Source organism: Periplaneta americana, chromosome 7 (assembly GCF_040183065.1).
Source record: "Periplaneta americana isolate PAMFEO1 chromosome 7, P.americana_PAMFEO1_priV1, whole genome shotgun sequence".
In the NCBI taxonomy this organism is placed as follows: Eukaryota; Metazoa; Arthropoda; class Insecta; order Blattodea; family Blattidae; genus Periplaneta; species Periplaneta americana.
Window position 1 is genome coordinate 145,079,835 of NC_091123.1, and position 21,834 is coordinate 145,101,668.

The following is a 21,834-nucleotide window of genomic DNA, read 5'->3' on the forward strand; positions in this document are numbered from 1 at the left end:
TTACATTAAATGATTCGGACTGCACTGAGAACACAATAAAGTAAAATAAAATGACAGCTTCTTTTATGCTTTTAATGGTATGGAACACAGTACATTTTTGCGGTGGAATGGGTCACTTAACCTGATTGGTTTCGCTACTACAGTGTAATAAAAAGTTAGACATAAATATGGGTCACCCTGTAATCAATTCATGGCAAATAGAGCTTCGAAGAGAATTCCAGGATTTCATTCATCAATATGAGTTATGTAGACTAAATGCAAATAATTCCTAACTGTTTTAAAGTGTGAAATATTTTGTTTTTAATTTTTTATTTTTTCAACATGTTAAAACAACTTCAGTGAATGGTTACTCTCAGGTCAGGAATAAATGTACACCCAACCTGGGAGAAAGGTTAAGTCTTTCACTTTGTATGTTATCCTCAAATCTCTAACGTTTATACTCTTGTTCCTAGATATTTGATAGTTATCCTGCCAGTTCCGTAAATCTGAAGCCTCATACTAAAAGAATGAATGAAATGTCAAGTGACACACCTTGAGCAGCTTCATGAGGCCCTCGAGCTGCACCATGAGTTGGCGCCGGGAATCCTGCAGAGCCCCCAGGTGGCTTTCCAGCTCGTCCTTGCGCTGCCGCAGAGCTCGCAGCTCAGCCATCAGGGCAGGATTCTCCTCACCTGTAGCCCCTGGACCGATGCCAGCTGCTTCCAGCTCCTGCTGGCGTCTGCAAGAGGGGGAAGAAGGTATGTTGAGAACCTGCACAGCCAGCAGGGATGCACGAAGTACGCGAAAACAGCTGAGTGTGCCTCTGCATGAAGCATTTTCAACGTCTGTTGGTTTCCAGTGGGTCAAAATTTATTAAGGAAAATGAGCTGGATTAAACATCAAATCTTCTATCTTTGATTGTCAGCAATATTGTGGACAGCGACTTGGTGTGAATTACAATCTCAGCCAAATTATTATAACATCATGAGCAATTTTCGATTGTGTTCTGGATTTTTTTTATATTTTAGTAGGTTATTTTACGATGCTTTATCAACAGCTTTGGTTATTTAGCGTCTGAATGAGATGAAAGTGATAATGCCGGTGAAATGAGTCTGGGGTCCAATACCGAAAGTTACCCATCATTTGCTCATATTGGGTTGAGGGAAAACTCCGGAAAAAACCTCAACCAGGTAACTTTCCCCGACCGGAAATCGAACCCGGGCCACCTGGTTTTGCGGCTAGACGTGCTAACCGTTACTCCACAGGCGTGGGCTGTGTTCTGGAATGAATAAAACAGACTACATGGAAACATGTTCAGTTCCAAGAATTTGCTTATAAAAGCTGCTGTAGTTGCTCTAAACACGTTATTGATCAAAATAAGAATTACACATTAAAGATCCCATTCAGCAGTTTCAGGATGCAGATGCAAATACTTAAATAATAACTTTAAGGTAGAGCAACCATACATTTCATTTCGAAACAAGTACTGCTCCCATTTTGTAATGCTGTCCAGTCAATTTAATCTAAAATCCATTTTTTCCCGTTTTCGTTTGAAAGGAATTTCAGACATAATTTGAAGTATGAAGATAAGATCACATTATTTAGGTAAACAGAAAACAATTCTCCAATACGTGCTGTACTGGTATAAGGACACAATTCAAAGGAATTGCTACATTTGTTTAACAATAATTGACTTGAATTAGTCGCTACATGTTTTGAATGGTAGACCATATAAAAGGGAGAATAGGAATAGCAGGCAGAATTACTTTCATTATTGCCTTTGTTTTATTTACAGTTCCTAAGAAGAGAAGGACTGCAGGGATGAGGTAATAATGTGTCACTTCTTACACCATTACAACAGTATAAGTTTGATGGAGTAATGTGGCATCTGTCCAAAGAATTGTGTCCCATTTCTACTTCAAACATGGTCACACTACTTTAACCCCTTCAGTCCTGAATTTACACTTTAAAAAAAGTTGAAAAAAAAAAAACTGGTCACATAATCATTCTGGGGATCCAAAATTCCCAAATCAAGTCTTCACAGAAAATCAAAATTTGGGGACAACTTTGACCCCTGGGGCCCCAAAATTGAATTTTATTTTTAATTCAGGTATAGAAATGTTTCAAAAATAATATTCTCCATATCTATCACATCGAATTTTTCAAAATATTTAGAAGTATCGAAGACATTCCAAAAAAGAAAAAAAAGAAACAATGTACACTATAATGTACATCAGGCCTGAAGAGGTTAAGGTTTATATGAATAATTCGTTAATGAAGATAAAAAATGCAGTCTGTCATTAATCACTGTGACTTCATCTCGTTTAAATTTTTTGTCTATTTTTCTTAATTTGAAAATCTGTTCACTTGTATTAAAAGCCTCGAGCTTCTGTGAATGGCCTCCATGGCCATGACCTGTTCCTTCCTTCTCCTCACTCTAGATACCGTATTGTTGCTTTAAGAAAACATAACCTAACTTCATTTTTATTGGAACTTTAGATAAGAACATTCCCGTAAGTTTGCTAGATATACCAATAGATTTTTCATAGTTGGTCTGTTACTGCTCATAAGAGTGATAGTAACAGTCCAATTGTGCAGATTTGCATTTTTATCTCATGTTAGACAAATTGCTTGATCACAGCTCAATCCAGTCACTACAAAATAACTGAAGTCTGTGACTGCAACAGTCAAGAGTGCCACAAATTATCTACAGCATGGTGAACAATGAACATAAATTTTACAACAGAAAGCAATGGGAAGGAGCAGAGGAAGCCATCTGGTGCACTGTACTGTTATTCAGTTTCCCACAAATATTTGTTTTCCTTCTATGTTTTGGAAAATGTTGCAACTTTCAATGTGATTCCTTATGCATTATGTTTATTATTAGAGCTCTAGTCTATTCAGCCTTATGCTTCTGAGGAAAGCAAGGGTAAAATTGGAAAACTTGAAGATAATTAATTTGGTAATGAAATTTTCCGGATGCTGTGTAGTAAAATATTCATGTTCTGCCATTTCATTGGTCATGAGATTTTCCAGTTGCTATGTAGTAAAATATTCATGTCCTGCCATTTCACTGATAATGAGATTTTCTACTTGCTGTGTAGTAAAATGTTCATTATTTTGCCATTTCATTGGTACCGGTAATGAGATTTTCCAGTTGCTATGTACTAAAATATTCATGTCCTACTATTTCATTGGTAATGAGATTTTCCGGTTGCTGTGTAGTAAAATATTCATATTCTGCCATGTAATTGATAATGAGATTTTCTAGTTGCTGTGTAGTAAAATATTCATGTTCTGCCATTTCATTGGTAATAAGATTTTCCAGTTGCTATGTAGTAAAATATTCATGTCCTGCCATTTCATTGGTAATGAGATTTTCTGGTTGCTGTGTAGTAAAATATTCATGTTTTGACATTTCATTGGTACTGGTAATGAGATTTTCCAGTTGCTATGTACTAAAATATTCATGTCCTACTATTTCACTGGTAATGAGATTTTCCAGTTGCTGTGTAGTAAAATATTCATATTCTGCCATGTAATTGGTAATGAGATTTTCTAGTTGCTGTGTAGTAAAATATTCATGTTTTGCCATTTCATTGGTACCAGTAATGAGATTTTCCGGTTGCTGTGTAGTAAAATGTTCATGTTTTGCCATTTCATAATTTCTCATTATACAAAATGTGGGATGCTACAAAAAAACTATTTTTGAGATCATTTACAAAAGTAAAACATTGTTAATAGTCGAAACTTTTCTGTAAGTGTTGTAAGGTAGACGCTCAAAAAGATCCGAGCCAATTTACTGTTCCTCTTCCTAACACGAGATCAATACAAGTTTGAAAAACTGTCACAATCACTCTCTTGCCATACAGGTTCTGTTTGTTTTCACTACTAGGAGACTCAAGTTTCAATATAGCTGATGAGCTCTTCACTCTTGTTATAGAAACAATCAAGAAACGTCAATGCCATTGTCAAGTGCTTTTCTTTGTATGCATGTATAAGCATTTTTGAAATCCACCAAGTTCAGGGTTTTCTGTAATGAAGATAACTTGGCACAGTTTTGTAAATGAGAGCTCGTAATACGAAAAGAAGTTATCACTGAGCTCCTTCAACTCATGGACAACTGCAACATTTCTCACTGTCCGACCTGCAATGAATAATCAACATCATTTCCTCACTACTAATTCATTCAGTACATCATTTCATACTTCAACGATGTGTCAATAAATTTCCAAAGGACAAATTATTTTTAAATAATTGATTAAATGGCAATCTTACTCGTGTTAACTATGTAAGCATGTACGGCTCACAGCTGTTTCGGTGCTATTCGACACCATCCTCAGAGCCTACTAAATCTCGGTGCTATCTCAACTTCGCTGTCTGTTGTGTGGGTGCATTCGTGTGATGAAGAGTTGTGTCAAATAGTGTGTGTGTTCTGAAATTGATCTATGTGTTGAGAATTTGATTGGGGTGTGTTTTAGTGTGTCTGTATATTTCATATTGTTCTAGTGTGTTGAGTTTTTGGTTTTTGAGTTGTATGTGTAGGATTTCCATGTCTGTATTTATGTTATTGTATGTGTGGTTAGCATTAGTTATGTGTTCGGCATATGTAGATGTATTGTGTCCTCTGGTTATTGCTTTAATGTGTTCTTTGTATCGAGTTTGGAATGATCTACCTGTCTGTCCAATGTAGAAACTGTCGCAACTATTGCATGTGAGCTTGTATACGCCTGTGTGGTTGTATTTATTTGTTTGTGTTGTTTGTGTGTTGAGATGTCTTTGTAGTGTGTTTTCTGTTCTGTATGCTATGTTGTATTTCTGTTTTCTGAATGAGGATGCGATCTTGTGTGTGTTTTTGTTTTCATATGTTAGTGTGATGTATTTCTTGTGTTTGTGTTGTGTTTCGTGTGTTTGTTGAGTTTTTGTTATGTCTTCCTTATGATGTTGTCTATTATGTTTGGGTTGTAACCATTTTCTTGTGCTATGTATTTGATTGTGTTCACTTCTTCATTGTAGTGTTGTTGGCTCATGGGTATGTTGAGTAATCTGTGTACCACTGTCCTGAATGCAGCATGTTTGTGTTGTGTGTGGGGTGATTAGATGTGTTGTGTATGTGTGTGGTGGTGGTTGATTTTCTGTATATTTCTGTATACAGCTGTAAGCCGCACATGGTTACATAATTAACACGAGTAAGAAAGCCATTTAATCAATTATATTCAAGTGTTAAAAGTAGTGTACGAAAGATTCAACATGAATTATTTTTACTTTTAAAAAGAGGTCAGTGACGTGAAACTAGTGCATGATGTGCATAAACAAATGATTGTTGCTTTATGGACGTATCTTCTAGATCAAATAAATGAAATTTAAAACTTTTTTTCGTAAAATACCAAAATCACTTATCAATTTACTAACACTTGGATTTTGTCAACAGAAAATACGCAGTGTCAGAGCTCATCTAGTAAGAGACATTTAATGTGGACGACTAGATACCTCAGCACCAGACAGCTTCTTCCCACCAAGCACCACAACTACACAGTCTCAACACTAAGCAACACCAAAGATAACATGCACATTATTTAACCAGCTGGGCCAGTTCGGATTGTGATGTAGTTTGTAGCTCTACCCCATGCTACGAGCAAGTGATTGGAACAACGATAAGTTCTGAGTAGTGAGCCCAGTTGAGGGACTGAGTGACAGAGTGACAAATGAAAAGAAAAAGTCGACTTTTATTAAAATTATAACATTTTTGTCTCAAGAGTGCAGAACTGTGTCGAGCAATATTGTGAGAGCAATTCCGAAACGTCTTCTTACTTAGTGTGACATTTCTCACTTATTGACTATGTAATAGATTTAGAAATATCCAATGTTCCAGAGCTAAATATCAGCTTCATTATCAGGAAAAGTAGAAGCCGTGTTTAGCGTACTTGTCTTCCATCCAGGTGGCCTAGGTGCAATCCCTGGTCAGATTGTGAAGGAATTTGTGGTGGACAAACATACGTTGCAGAGGGTTTTTTTGGGGTGTTCTGATTTACTTCTTCCATTCCAACAACATCTCTACCTTTCCCTTATTTCACTTGTCATTTGCAATAGTTAACAATAGGCTGAGGTTAAGTCCTGGGGTTAGTATGGGTTTCTGATATCGATATAGGAAGGTCTTGGGGTTATGGGCCCTGGGACTTGTCAGATACTTGTCTGAGGATGGGACTTGTCAATGTCAGATTCAAGAATGTCACCCAGGCCACATGTCAGAATAGAACAATCATCGCATATAGGGCACACAATAAATCAATGTACGCTTAAGTGCATGGATCCATCCCAGGTCTGACCCTTTCTCCAGTTCTCTAGTACTGGATATCAAATGTAATGTGAGTATGTAGAGGCAGTGAGGGCGGCGGTATGGAATACCACCTCTGGTTTCTACGGGCAGAAAACATACCGTTAGTGGATCCAACAAGATATTTTCTGGGGTAGCCACAACTGGTTTCATCACAAACCCATTTTATGATGAATCAGGAATGGATATGATCCTATACATCACAACAAAACTGTATGTGGAAGAATCCCTCTGAATCTGGGGCGGATGTTGTGCATGATCCACAACCCAGGCTGGCACGTGACTGTACACAACATGAACAAGCAATACCTTAACCTTGCTATCTCGCGCATGATCTCGCGGTTCTTGGCCTCCAGCTGACTGATGAGTTCTCGCTGTGCACGTGACGTGTCCAGGCTGAGGCTGCCTTCTGAGGGGGCACGGCCCTGCACACAGTCAACATACTGATACAGTAATATCCAACGCCAATACATAAAACTTTACAGTATTTGCAACTTACAAACAAAGTAAACACTTTAAAGGCGAGTAATTTAACATTAAGTGTAATTGAAATTAATAGTGGGGGAGTTCGTTGAATGCAGATGTTGAAAGTGAACTTAAGCACTGGCTTTCGAAATCGGAGACAAAGTTCAAATTATGGAAAAACCAAGTGCTTGTGTAGATACTTTCGTCATAACTTCTATAATTAATAATCATCTCTATATATAGTATCGCAACAGTGGAAAATTATTATACCATACAAGACTAACTCAGTGGTATCCAAGTAACTATGAAAATTCTGAAATTGGCATTGTACAAGCAAGCAACTTAGTAGAACTGCCTAATCTCCATAATTTTGTTTAATCTCATTTCTCTTATATTTTTCTCCATACTCATGCCATTTAAAATAATAATTATTATCTGTCGTTATTATTATAAATATTTTTTATTAAAATTTAGTATTACAATCTATAGAGTAGTCAGAAATTTCCTTATAAACTCAGTGGGGTGTTCAAGTCCGTATCAAAATAACCACATTTAGAATATGACGAATCAATGTTCAGAAAGTAATGTATGTTGAGATATTCCCTGGAATATTATTATGTATAGTTCTCCATAATACAATACAACTTCAGCTAAATGTAGATTAGAAAGTATGTATTTAAATTGCAGAACCGCAATCTTGAACAGTAGAAAGGCACCTTCCCCCAGGCCAATAAAATCTGTCTGGCAGACAGTACTTTCCTGAACTCGACGCAGCTGCTCTTCTATGACGAATGTTACAAACTACAATAACTATTGAGTATAAAGTGATATACAGATCACACTTGTCCCAAGTTTTGAGAGATCACACTTCCCATCTTCATACACTATATAGGGTGTTTCAAAAATACGGGGCATAATTTCAGGTATGTATTTCCCACATGTAGACAATCAAAATAGTTCATTACAACATGTGTCCGGAAATGCTTCATTTCCGAGTTATGGCCTTCACAACATTGAAATTCACCGGAACGTTTTTCTTTCCGCAGGTCGTTGTCATTACATAAGATGTTCAAAATGTCCACCTCCTGCTTGAATACAGACCTCACATCGATGTCTCATTGACCTGCGAACACGATCCCAAACTCCAGGAGTATTGCGTATGTCCTCAGAACATGCTACAATTCGATTCTGAAGGGATTCCAAATCAGGCACCGGAGACGAACAAACCAATGATTTTAAATGGCCCCACAAGTAGAAATCGAGAGGGTTCAGATCAGGTGAGCGTGGAGGCCAAGCAATTGGGCCACCTCTACCTATCCATCGATCAGGAAACCTTCGATCCAAGTACCGGCGAGCCGTACGACTGAAGTGTGCAGGAGCGCCATCATGCAAGAAGTGAATGTGTTGACAATTCATCAGTGGAGTGTCTTCTAAAACATGAGGTATGGTGTTTTCCAGGAAGTTTGTGTATGCCTACCTCGTAAGTCTGTTTACAAGTACCTGGGGTCCAACTAATCGATCACCAATGATATCGGCCCATATGTTGAGGGAGAACCGCACCTGGTGATGAGATGGAACAGTTGCACGTGGGTTTTCATACACCCATACATGCTGATTGTGGAAATTTGTTATGCCATCTCGTGTGAACTGTGCTTCATCTGTAAATAATACTAAGGCAGGAAAGTTCGGATTTACACCACACTGCTGCAAGAACCACTGACAGAACCTAACTCGTGCAGGGTAATCTGCTGGTGACAGGGCCTGTACATGTTGCAAATGATAAGGATACAATTGATACTCTTTCAACAGTCTCCAGACAGTCGTATGAGGAACATTGACTTGCAACGCTACCCTTCATGTGCTGATAGAAGGAGTCATGTTCACAGCCTCCAGAATCTCCTCCTGTACTTCTGGAGTTGTAGATCTTGGTCGTCCCCTTCCCAAACCAGGAGAGTTAAATTTTCCATACTCGCACAGACGGTAATGGAGACGTACAAATGTGTTCCGATCTGGACATTGTCGCTGTGGGTACCTCTCCTGGTACAAACGACGAGCCAGCGCAGCATTGCCGTCCGCCTTACCGTACATGAAGTGTATCTCTGCCAGCTCTTGATTTGAATATATGTCGCACAGTCTAACGCCTACACAACACTGAATGTAACCTTCGCCTCGGAATGGACTGTCAGAGTGCCCTCTTAATGTCTCCTTTGACGGCAACGACCTGCAGAAAGAAAAACGTTCCGGTGAATTTCAATGTTGTGAAGGCCATAACTCAGAAATAAAGCATTTCCGGACACATGTTGTAATGAACTATTTTGATTGTCTACATGTGAGAGATACATACCTGAAATTATGCCCCGTATTTTTGAAACACCCTGTATAATGCGCTCAAGCTTTGGCAAATTTTGTACTTTAAAAAATATTTGAAATCATTTTTACTGTTACGTTTAAATATCAGACTACACTATAATATGTTGTAGTCCGATATTTAAACCAAGATACTCATTTTTTATTACACATTAATTAACAAAAAATGAGTATGAAGAGACAGGATTTCTCCAGGTACTCCCTCTTTTCCTAATAGCTTTATGGTTTTTCCATTAGCAGTTAAGCACACTTAAATGCTATCGAAGCTGCAACCTCGGGCACAGAAGGCCAGCACTATACCGACTGTACCACCCAGAACGACTTAGCACTTTATGACAGACAGACTGCTTACACTGAAAAATATTTTTTTCTTGACACTAGTACAGTCTTCACATCCCAACAATTTTTCGACTGTTTAAAGATTTAAACATATGAAAATGTACTGAGATCAATTCTTCAGTTGATACTACAAAACACACTTAATGAACTGTCTAAATACATCGTCACTGGCAGTAACATCACTACTTTTCTCATTTTTTTTTTTTTTTTTTTTTTTTTTTTACACATTAGGGATTGTTATTACACTCAAGCCAAAACTGAGATCAAGAAGGAACTTCACTGCCAGTGTCGGACCTTAAACACCATGAGCAAGCTTAATATTAAACACAGCAAACTCAAAGAAAACTTTGCACTATGGTAAATTAAGTTTATAATAGCCTATTACAAAAACTGAATGACTTGGGGCAATAATGTGCTATGCCACATTCGAGCATTACTCCTTGCAAGTTTTAAAAGATTCTACGAAACTTGACGAAGGTAATTTACATGTTGCTCTGTAGAATACGAACTCTGAAATGTACTTAAACAGAAGCAGGCGTCATTTACATTTTTCTATATCAATTTCACTATTACCATAATGAAAAAATAAGCTTTTTTTTTTCTGACCTAGCACTTCACTCAGAAACACTTAAGTGCAGAAATATTTCTGCAAACATTTTATACAGGGATACAACTTGCTCCAAAGTGTCCACAGTCTCAATACTACCAAAAGTATAATTGTCATTTGGTGTTGAATTGCCAGCTGAATTTGCAAGTAAAGGGATGTAAAGAAAGGGAACAATATACAGGAGATTCTGAACACTTCCATTTTCTACCTACATCAAAATCGTGATTCTACTTATGCATGGGAAGTAATATTTGTAGTTTCTAAATGTTAGCATAAGAAAAATGAAAATGACCGAGTGTGTTTGCTCAGGTGCTTGCATTTGGGACACTTATTCGAGAGGTCTTGGGTTAAAATCCCGGGGCCGGCCAATCTGATTGAGGTTTTTTTTGTGGTTCCCTCAATCTATTACAGTATATATTTCCAGTAATAAAGACAAATGTCGGGTTGGTACCCAATTTCCACGAAAAACAGATCCATAGCCCTCTGACAATAGTACATTTCAGTAATCCACCATTGTAATAGCTGCAACTTGTATATGAGATAGCGTTTGTCTAGTGAGAATTTAAATGTCTGGCTGAAGATAGATGGTGCTTCAGTTGGGGGTTTAAGTGTCCAGCTGTCACAATAGAGACCGTGTTGGTGAGAGAGCACCTCGATTGTCATTTAAGTGTCCAGCCAATGTGGCGCCGCATTGGTGAGAAAGTGCTTTGGCAATCCGGTTGGGGTTTAAGCATTCAGCCGGTGCTGTGATGGTGAGAGAGCACCCCAGGTTGGGGAGTCATATGTCTCTGGTTAGACAGAACGCCGAACTTCAAATAAAATATCACAGCTATAGTAAAAGTCGCAATATGACCATTGTAGTTAAAGCAACTATAAATAAAGCACAAAAAAAATATTAAAAAAAAAACAAAAAATAAAACTCATTTTTTATATTATATTCAGGGGAAACTGAGTTTATTATATTATTTCACGGCACAAAAATACAATAAAAACCAAAGTAGGCCTATTTAGGTACCTACTTCACACACGTCACTCTATGATAAAAAATATGGCCCTTCATATTCCCCCACCCCTCCATATAAAGCCAGTTTGCAGACCAATTTATCGATAGAGTTGTTGCCCAAGGTATGCCATAGGAGGTTGGCCTATGCTACACCTGCGATGAGATGATGATGATGGAGATTTATTGGGATGCCATAGGGAAACCAGAGCTCCCAGGCAAAACCCGTGTTTCCTGGTTAACTTAATCGAGGGTACGCCAGGAATCGAACCCAGGTCCACAGGATTATAAGTCCAGCGCTCTAGCCACTAGACCATTGTGGCAGCTTTATTCCAAAGAATTAACAGTCAAATTCACCACTTCTAACATTCCTTTATTTAATCTTTTCACGCCTATTCCATGAATTACCATGTCGAAACTGCTACAGCGTTTATTCTGAACTATTTCTCTTCATATACCATACTTGTAAGAATTAACCATTCGTAACTACTTTACCATCAGTGAGAAATTTGTAGATTTAAGTACTGGAGCAGATGAAGACCATCTCAATTCGATGGTGCAAATATATCAACTTGACACCACACAATTGAACCAAGCCATTCATTTAATAATTAACTATGTTCAATTTTTCGTAACATGTTCAAGAACAAGTTAACAATGGAATGTTCTTTCATAATAATTTTCAAGTCTGAAACACTGACACAGACATGGATGTAAATCTGAGGCTATATCATTTCCAACAATTTCCATGTTCTCATTAGCTGCAGGTTTACCAACTTACCATAAAATACCCAACCTGACTGCATTGAGTTCCCTATCAATTATAACAATATATCATTTACATAAGATTTGAAGTTCGATGCACGTAAACCTCATTCATAATTTTAAACATACATGTTTTTCTCTCATTATGTAAAGTATTTGCACATTTAAAATACTGTACAAATGCAAAGAACAGATTGAAAAGAGTTTAAAGGAAAAAGTTTTCTGCATCTGTCATTTTGAAACACCACATGGACTTTGTTTACATTCAATATTTATGAGGTCACATAAAATGTAACTATTCTTCCCCGAAAAATAACAGTACTTCACTTGATGTCTTGAAAAGAGATGACACTTTACTGTGCCTTAAGGTACTATTCCACAAAAGTATGCAGTAATAATTTACACATAAATAAAAAAAAATGTGTTTCACTATAGATTTCATGTACGCTTGTATTTTACTTCTCTTTACACAAAGTGTCTTCGATTTTCTGGTTCACGAAAGTATTACTGGTAATATTGGTCACATCCTTGTGTCTTACAGAGATTTTCCTACAAGTTAAACTTTTAAGCAAGAAGAGCTGACTTAAACATGAAGGGCAGTAGCAGTAGAGAACTAGTCGTGTCTATGATTTGAGTACTAGGGCACTGGTCTTCCATTCAGACAGCCCAGATTCGATCCCTGACCAGGTCATGATGGAATTTATGGTGGACAAAACAGTTATAGCAGAGAGTTTTTATGGGGGTACTCCCATTTCCCTCTATCATTCCACCAACACACTCCGCCTTCCACTCATTTCATCTATCATATGCAATAGTTAAAAAAAAATAGACTGAGTCGAAGTCTTGGGGTAGTACAGGTTTCCGATGCTGATATAGGAAGAACTTGGGGCTCCTGGCCTCGTCTGAGGATGGGAGCTGGTTTTGTTAGGGCTGAGGTACGATAGTGCACCTGCCAACATTAGATTCATGAATGCCACACAGGCCAACTGTCAGATTTAGACAATCATCGCATATATAGGACGCACAATGGGCCAAAGTAAGCCTATATGCAAGGATCTGTCCCAAGGCCAGCCCTCGAAAGCTAAGTCGCCAAGCAGTAGTGAACATTTAGCTGCAGTTATCACATTGTCAGAGGGAGAAAAAACATTCTTTATGACATTGTATTTGAGCACAATGAACGTTTAAATGTTATAAATTGAAGACTTGAGCTTAAAATCTGTGGCGAATCCTGGCCTCATCTCACTACATCTTGCCAAAAAATTGTAATGTTGTAAAATTTTGACTTGATCCACATTTTAAAGCTTCAATGCTAATGTAAGATCTATGAAAAAAAATTGAAGAAATTGTATTAATAAAGTTCTAAGTCTCCACAAGATATTCCAATGTGAAATATTTGTATCTGTTTCCCACTTCTTTCTTTTTTTTAAATTAAGAAAAAAAAACTTTCCTTGTCTCAGTCTCTTTCAGAATAAATAGTATTATCTTTCTTGACAACACAGTAGCATGTTGAGCTCAGTCACATACATATTTTTACTTTCAATTTTATTGAACATGACATCATTAAAAGAACATAATTAATAAAAAAAAATAGATCAAGCATTGAATAATTTCAAGAGAAAATTGTTCCGGGACCTCTGGTTGAATGTACCAGTGCTCTACCAACTGAGCTACCCAGGAAATCCACCCAATACTGTCTCCATTTTTCCCTTTATATCCACACAACTCGCGTGGACTGACGAGTTGATATAAAGGGAAAAACTAAGATGGTATCGGGTGGATTTCCTGGGTAGCTCAGTTGGTAGAGTGCGGGTACATTCAACCAGAGGTCCTCAGATCGATACCCAGCCCCGAAACAATTTTTCCCTTGAAATTATTCAAATCTGCTTTACAGGGAGCTTTATCTGAAAAACTAGATTTGCGTAAGTTCAAGCATTTCCTAATAATTTACACGACATATATATCATTTTTGAAAGCAGAAAAGTACAGCTCTATACTTTACTAGATTTTTTACTTGCAGTATGTAAATTATTACTCCATATTTTTTCTTTCTTATTCCCCTCACCCCCCTTATACAAGAATGAAGCGTAGGCCATGTGTTTTCAAATATGATTTCTCTAGATCTGTGACTTTATTTCTGAACAGATTGCAGGTCATCATGTGTTTTAGCCAAATATGAAAGACGGCTGCATCTCTTTCTGACTGTGATGCCAAGCTGAAATAGGATGGAAAGACACAAAACTGTGCATGCCTCGATGTCTTTTTACTGCAATGGTTATTTATATTCAGTGTAATTATGGATTTGCAAATGGAAAATAATTCTAAAGCAACTCATATTAGCAGTTAGCAATTAAAATGATGTCACTCAATGCAGTCGAGTTACCTTAAGTGTGAATATATGCACAGTTGATACCTACTACTACATGTGGCACGGGCATGGTCCTTTGTACTTGTGGTTGTGCCTATGAAAACAAGCAAATGTCAATGCAGCAGGCATTAGTAACAGAATGCTAAGAAGCTATAACAAAACTTAGAAACATCAAATGCAGACTTACTAACATAATACATAGGGAAGCTGCGTGCAAGCTGTGGATGACGTCATTCATAAATAAATGTTTCTGAAACAAAACTGGCTGGTCAGCTGGTATCTACTGCCTGCATGTGGAAGCTGTAAAGAATTCGTAGTTAGGAGATGACTTTGCACTCTGAGACACCTCTATACCAGGCACGGCTCCTTTGAAAGAACACAGGATCATGTGTCCTCCCTTCCTGTCTTGCCATTAATTTAGAAGTAAATGTTTTATATTTAATGTTATTAAATCAGAATTTCCTTACTCGATAAGATTTTCTTTTCAAGTTACTTTCTATTTTGCTCCAATCTAATAGCACGCTTTTTGTAAAGATTCAGTGGTCAGGAATACTATCCTTTTATAGAAATCAGTGGTCAGCAGCACTATCACCCAGCATCCGTATTGTCAGTATAAGAGAGATACCCTCCTGTTATTTAACCGTTGGGCATGTAGTCAGAAAAATACATTCGTCCTTGAAGTGAATGCAGGGGCACTGGCTGGCTGCAGGTGAGGTGGATGACATTGGTTGGAGGGTGAAAATTTACAACCTTGTTGATCCAAAGGATGATAAACTGTCTCACTTTAACTGAGAGAAAGTTTGTAACTAAAAAGAAATTAGTTGAGTTCCTGCTTTTGGTCTGTGTGGCAGTGTGTGTACTGTCTTTAGTTTACAATATAAAAATAAATATATTACATTAGGAAATTGCTGGTCAGTAAAGTTAAGAGGTGTAGTTTATATTTTTTTGGTTCTTAAATGAGTTCCGTATGTATAACTTTCGATTTTATATTGTATGATTATTTAGTGTTTTATACTGAAAGGAATTAAGTATTTACAATCGAAACATAAAACACACGCGGACAGAATTGCTGTGAAAGAACAACAGTCGAAAGTGAGCATTGTTTTTCAACCCTTAATCGTATTAAAACCTTTTTAAAAAATTTTATGGGTAATGAAAGACTGAATGCATTAGCTGTGCTCTCTCTGGAGAAGAAAGTGATTCGTGACATTCTTGAATTCAACAAGAAGGTTATTGAAGAATTTGCTACAGCTAAAAAAAGGCGAGTTCATCTGATATACAAACATTAAGTTTTTAGGCAAGTGTATTAGGATATTTTTGTGTTATTTCCTGCTCACACTGTGTGCTGCATGGGGTTTTCTTCGTTTATGTGCTTTTTTACGACCCCATATTATGCGATCCTCCAATTTCACTCTTCACGAGCCGCCACTGCTCTATACTATCCACAGAAAGTGCGCAAGGAAATACGTTTCTCAGTAGCCAGAATACAGTGTCATTTTTAAGTTATGCTACATCTTGCAAGTAGATCACATAATGAATCTGCTGCTGAACACTACAGCATAACTACTGACAGAAAAGAAGACAAACTTGATTTTTATTAATACATTAACAACAGTACTCATAGCAGTTGCTAGCAATGTTCCATGCTCAAATGACACATCTTCTGATATTATCTTTAAGTTCTGGTAGCTATGCGGTCATAAGCAATGCAGAAAACGAGGTATGGGAAAAAAGAGGAGACAAGATCTTGCAGGATTATAGTGAGTTGTGTATGCTGACTCAGTCAGCGAGGTAAGCTCACATGTATCAAAGCCATCTTTTTCAACGGGCATTTACTTTTATATCCGTTACGTCATAGCAGCACAGATACATAGGTAAGCAAGGAGAGGGGGAAACAGAGTCTTCTTGGATAGCTAAATTCTAAGTTACAGTCACTTGGAAGTTCGACAGCAAGCGAGACACACACTCAAAAGAGAAACAGTAATCCAAAGGGAGCTGGTTCAATTCGAATGTTCCGGATTGGCAACATAAGTATGGGATATCGTAACTTGAGATTCGTTCAGTGGTAAAGTATGGATATTAGTACTATAACTTGTAGAAAGACTCCTTCTCATTTACCGATTTACTATAAAAATTATTGTAATACTGTACAGAGTTATATCTTTCTTGATTGCAAGCTAATAGTAAGATTTTGTATTGTATTTCGCAGAGTTGAATGTCCCTTCAGGAATGTTCTGTGCAGATCAGCCATTATTAAGTTCTTGTCATTTATATTCACTTTCTTTAATACTGTTTATTTAATTATTACTATTATATTATTATATACTAAATTATATTCAGCCTTGGTTTATTTCTACTCATTTCCATTGTGCTGTATTGGTCAAATCCTTATTCACCTTTAACATCTGACATTGTAGGATGTACCCAATATGCTTTGTGAGACATTTCAATATTGGGAAGCAAGGGAATTAATGCCCATTGGAAAACAACAACAAACAGTTCTCCTAAAATACTTATACACTAGTTCTTTAAATTTTTCTGTAGATAAAAATCACATGTCATGAAATCAGAAAAGAAATTGTTGATATGATTTATCTTCTCTTCTGTTAGTATCTGTTTTTTGACTAAAAGAAATCTGCTCCATTTCGAGGTCCTGCTGGGAGCTGTGACATCAAGGAACATCCTTTTCAGTTTTCACATAAATGATTACTGTACCATACTGAGCCTGATCACACCCAACTGATTGTCAGCAACTCACAAACTTGTTTTCGTAAAGAAGTGACACAAAACATTATTCATCTGAACATATAGCTCACTTGACCTAACAACACGTCATTCTTTCTTAGAAACACGATCCAGGTGTGTTGATTACCAAAAAAATATGGCTATGTTTTTCAGGAAGGAGGAAGTCTTTAAAGCTATGTGGTCTGCCTGTAGGCTGTTGCAAAGCTTAAAAATGGTACTGTAGTATTTGACTGAAAAGTGTAGAATGTCAGAATTCTACTTGATAACCTGAGAAAAAGTTTATTTTCGTTCAAACTAACATATCTAACTGCACTGCACAGTGGAAAAGCAGTTACAATGTGTAAACACAAAAGTTTGTTCATTATCATTTGTCTCTTGAGATGAGTCCGTAAATAACTAAATGTTATTATCACTATTGACTTATCATTCAAAAGAAGTTTTTAATAGTCTACTTTCACTGCTAAAGGTTGTTAGGTTAAAAAGCAAATGGAATAACCAGATAATAACGAACCGATCTTCAAAGTTATATGTATTATAGCCTAAATCATATATGTAACAGATAAGTAGGCCTTATAGGCTGATAACAACTTTTATCAGGTTTACTATGCTGCCATCTAGTTGTTACATAAGGAGTCACGTCATAATTCCCATTTGAATTGCATTAGCGACTGTACTGCCATCTTGTGTTCGTTTACGGCGGACAGTTGGCGATCCTGGCGGTTGTTCTCTTCAAAGTGCTGCCGATTTTAACATAGCAATGAGTTATCTGTTACATATATGATCTCGGATTATAGTAAGGTGGTCAGTGAAAAGGGACTTCTGTAAACATTACTTGAGAGAGCCATCCACAGCTTTCACAAAACTTCTCTTTCCAGAGCAATAACTCTCAGCACAAAAATAAGAGACAGCTGAACACTTGCCAGTATGCAACCCTGTCACCCTAGTGGATGGTTGATTCTGTTTTTGATGATCAGATGGTTGGCACACTTACACATTTTGCATTCTCACTAAAGAACAGAGTTCCTAAAATCAGTGACATATTAAAATCTCAACTTTGGAACTTCGAGCTACATCACACGCTTCTTCAGCCCTCATTCATATGACTCTCTGCCATCCACGGTACAGGCTACATATTGGAAGTACAGCAGCTCGGCTCCTGCATGCAGATCATGCACGGTTCTCCACAAGACTCACCACCGTCCTTGCTTCAGCTGCGAGGCGTGCTGCATATCTGGCAATCAGCCGGTGTTCATCATCCAAGCGTGTTGACTCCAGACTAGACGTGTACCTTCCAGGACTGCTGGAACACACCCCACAGGAGTCACCACCAACTGCCAGTGAAAACAGGGCAGGAAATGAAGGAAAAAGAAAGTTTAGGGAACAAAGAAATAAAAGAAAAATAGAAGGAAAGATGGAAACAAAGACAAAGAAAATTTATAAATAATACCAGTAATAAGAATTTAAAATGTAATACTCCCCGGGATCAGCACTTTTCTCATCACATGTTTTATGCAACAATGGAGTTCTTTATCATGCTGTGAATGACATTTGTGCGAGATCGTGCGTATTTGCTTGGTTTCCGCACAAAACCAATCCGTGGAAAGTCTAAAATTCCACATTCAGTATTCCCAACCTAACACACATAACAATTTCCCTCTTCTTACCGCTTAAGTAACATATTGATTTTACTGCTTTAGGCTTTTAACATATTATTTTTAGAGACGTTCAATATAGTAATAATTATAAATTGGAAACTTACCACTGCAATTTCACCTAAATTGCACAGTTAATTATTGTTTTTAAATATTTGCAAAAATTAAGTAAACTCTACAATTTCACTAAAGTTACTGCATTCGTGATGCAAGTAACATTAAGGAAGCCGTGAAAAAATCAACAAGATTCCAGACTCATCATGGCGGCTACTTTGAACGAAGGAGATGTGGATCCATTCCATTCCATTTCTAAACATCTCCTTGACCGGCAAAATTAAACTTGCCAATGTTATTACTGCAATATGTTATATAAATAATATTGTTAAAATATTAAAATGAATAATAAATCATTACATAACCTTACCATTTGTTTTAAGTTCGAATTTATAGACTGGGGGAAAAAAAAAGACAGATGTATATCACGGCCTGCTGGAGTATAGTAAACACAGAAAACATTTTAAAGCAACAATGTTGAAGATAGATATTTTTGTTTTGCAAATTTGCCGTCATTGAACAGAAACCAAGATGGAGATTTCATTGCAACTAATTAGAAATTCCTCTTTCAGGTATGTAATAAACGATCTTCGCACAAAATAATGTACGATACACGAGCGGTATGTTTTCTTTCAATTCTCGGAAATTAAAAAAGCTCAACTATGTTTCGCTTTTTCAAACTTTTCCTCGAACATGAAAAGTTCAACATACCGCTCTTGTAACGCATATTACTATTTCATTTACAGTTTCTTTTTCTGAATTATTATCCAAGAGACATACATAAATGGAATAATTTATTACGCACCTAAATAAGGTCAATTTTTGTTTCCTTGATTGCATGATTTAATAAGGAAGGTCATCTACTTCATTTATAAATTACAGAATTTAAGTACAGTATATGTATACAATTTTCCACAAATAACAGTTATTCGTATACTATCGTCATTTTCAGAAGTGGCAACTTTTTAAGTGGATTAACAGTAATCCCATACAGAGCATGCACGGTCTATGCAGGGTGTTTCCGGGCTAGTGTTACAAACTTTCAGGGATGATGGGAAAGGTCACATGTATCAATTTGAGATAAGGAACCCTGGTCCGGAAATGAGTCGAAAGTTACAAGCAAAAATAGTTGTGTGGAAATGAAATAATTTTATTCCTCTGTACACTTATTTATGTGTATTTATCTGTACATCTTACACATACTATATTCATCTGACGTTGTTTACATTGTCTACTTACAGTATTCCATTCAATGTGGTCTGAGGGGTGGGGACAGGAAACTACACTAAAGCAATGCAGATGGTGTAATGTGTAACGGACATGGTGGTCCTGATATGCACGTCCGTAGACAGCAGTGTATGTGTACAAGTTGCAGTGTCCAGTCGATCAGTCCTAGTGAAAAGGAGGAGTACACGAGAGCGGAATCAAATTGATACATGTGCCCTTCCCCATCATTCCTGAAAGTTTGTAACACTAGCCCGGAAACACCCTGTATAAGCCGATGGAACATGTCTACCTGGGATCGGTCTGCATAGGAACACTCTATATTGTAGACTGCTTTGAATTCGGCACATTTTCTGACTTGCAAAGAGGCAGTCTACTTCGCTGAAATGTTTATAGAGAGATCAAGTGAGAAATAAAAGATAGAAAAGAAAGGAAAATATACTCTAGTGCTCGAAACCTAACAGCATCGGCACAGAAGGAAACAAGAAATGGTAAAGTGAGACCAGGAAATAGAGAGAAAAAAAGAGATTGACATAAATAAGTGGAAGTAAAGTCAATTACAGCTCGGGATCAGATATGAGCTCTTGGGATAAGAAGTAGGATATTATCAGAATCACATTTAGGCAGAAAAAAATCGAAAATTATGTAAAATGAAAAAACTTGTAGCTGAATAAAGCAAGTCAGATTCTGCTGTTCTAGTAACAACTGAAATTCTTGGTAACCATATGTTGTTAGCACACTAATTTTAGTATTCACTGTGGACTATTCCCTACCTTCTGCCAGTAGAACGGCTATCCATAGAGCCCCCATCAAATGGCGAGGCAAAGGAACTCTCTGGAAAACCGTTATGGGACGGCAATGGAGATGGAGGACTGCAACACAGAGCAAATCCAGTAACGACAGAAGACCCCATCACCACCACTATTAAATTATCAGAATCTCACCAACACTGAACCATCAATACAACACCAACACCACCACCACCATAAATATTAACATCAACATATCATCCTCAGCATCAGAAGTCTACTCACACTATGTGGGAGAGGTTGAGAGTCTTCTCTGGCTCCTCAGGGAAGCGCGGGATGTTGGTCTTGCCCTTCTCAGGCACACAGCGGAATGACTTGCGTAGTGAGTGACCAATTTGCTTGCTTGGAGATTTCTGCAAACCCCAAAGCATCACTTGCATAAAGCTGTGTACTTCAGAAATCTTGCTTCTTAAACTTATTTTGTATTCCTTCTTATATTGTACATTACATGAAGGTCTATAGTGCAAGCAATAAATCTGCAGACATTCTCTAGATAAAAGATTTTCGTTACTAAGCACAAAATGCTATATTCACATTTTGTACCTCATTTAAAACCATCATGATTGGGCTGCTACCATCAATGATACCACCACTGCTACTATTACCACAAGTGAAAGTCAGATTGTTCTGTTTTATTTTTACTGAATTTCGATATTTAAAAATACAAATTCCGGTTTTAATAATAAGAGAATTCTCCCAAGAATAAGAGGGTTACTTCAAGTTGACTAACCACAAAATCTTTCACATCTGTGGAAACTTCCTTTAGTTCGGCTGTAATATATGCTACTTCTACGCCATAAGAAAACTACAGTAGAGTATGGTTGTACGACTTGAACATACTGTGACAGCCACGTCGAGGCTCGATCACGCGTCCCGCAGAGGGCGGGCCGTACGAGAAACGCAGCGAAGAAGGCTGCAGCTGCCGGGTCTGGAGGGGCGCGACGTAAGGGAAATGACAGCACTCTAGTCTGGGCAGTGAGGGGGAAGTAAGCAGCTGGTGACGGGGAGAAATCCAGAGAAGTCTGGATAGGCGTCACCTTCTAGGCATCTGTCGATTGAGCGCAAAATCGTACTCTCCAGAAACTATGGTTTAGTTATAAATACAACACGTGAGTGAACTTGAGTTAGT

General features: G+C 37.4%; 1 protein-coding gene across 2 annotated transcripts in view; it reads right to left on the bottom strand.

Moving 5' to 3' along the window:
- Nucleotides 1–21,834, bottom strand: part of Dyb (Dystrobrevin) — a 112,821-nt gene that overhangs the window by 37,362 nt on the left and 53,625 nt on the right. Inside the window, exons 8-13 of one of the 2 annotated variants that reach the window (XM_069831442.1) lie at nucleotides 20,931–21,058; nucleotides 20,670–20,768; nucleotides 18,161–18,263; nucleotides 14,271–14,315; nucleotides 6,629–6,738; nucleotides 532–718 (exon numbers count right to left, since the gene is read on the bottom strand). In XM_069831442.1, the coding sequence (XP_069687543.1) occupies nucleotides 532–718; nucleotides 6,629–6,738; nucleotides 14,271–14,315; nucleotides 18,161–18,263; nucleotides 20,670–20,768; nucleotides 20,931–21,058 (672 nt within the window). Of the gene's footprint in view, nucleotides 1–531; nucleotides 719–6,622; nucleotides 6,739–14,270; nucleotides 14,316–18,160; nucleotides 18,267–20,669; nucleotides 20,769–20,930; nucleotides 21,059–21,834 lie in introns of both variants that reach the window. The other variant, XM_069831441.1, reaches the window with a different exon arrangement.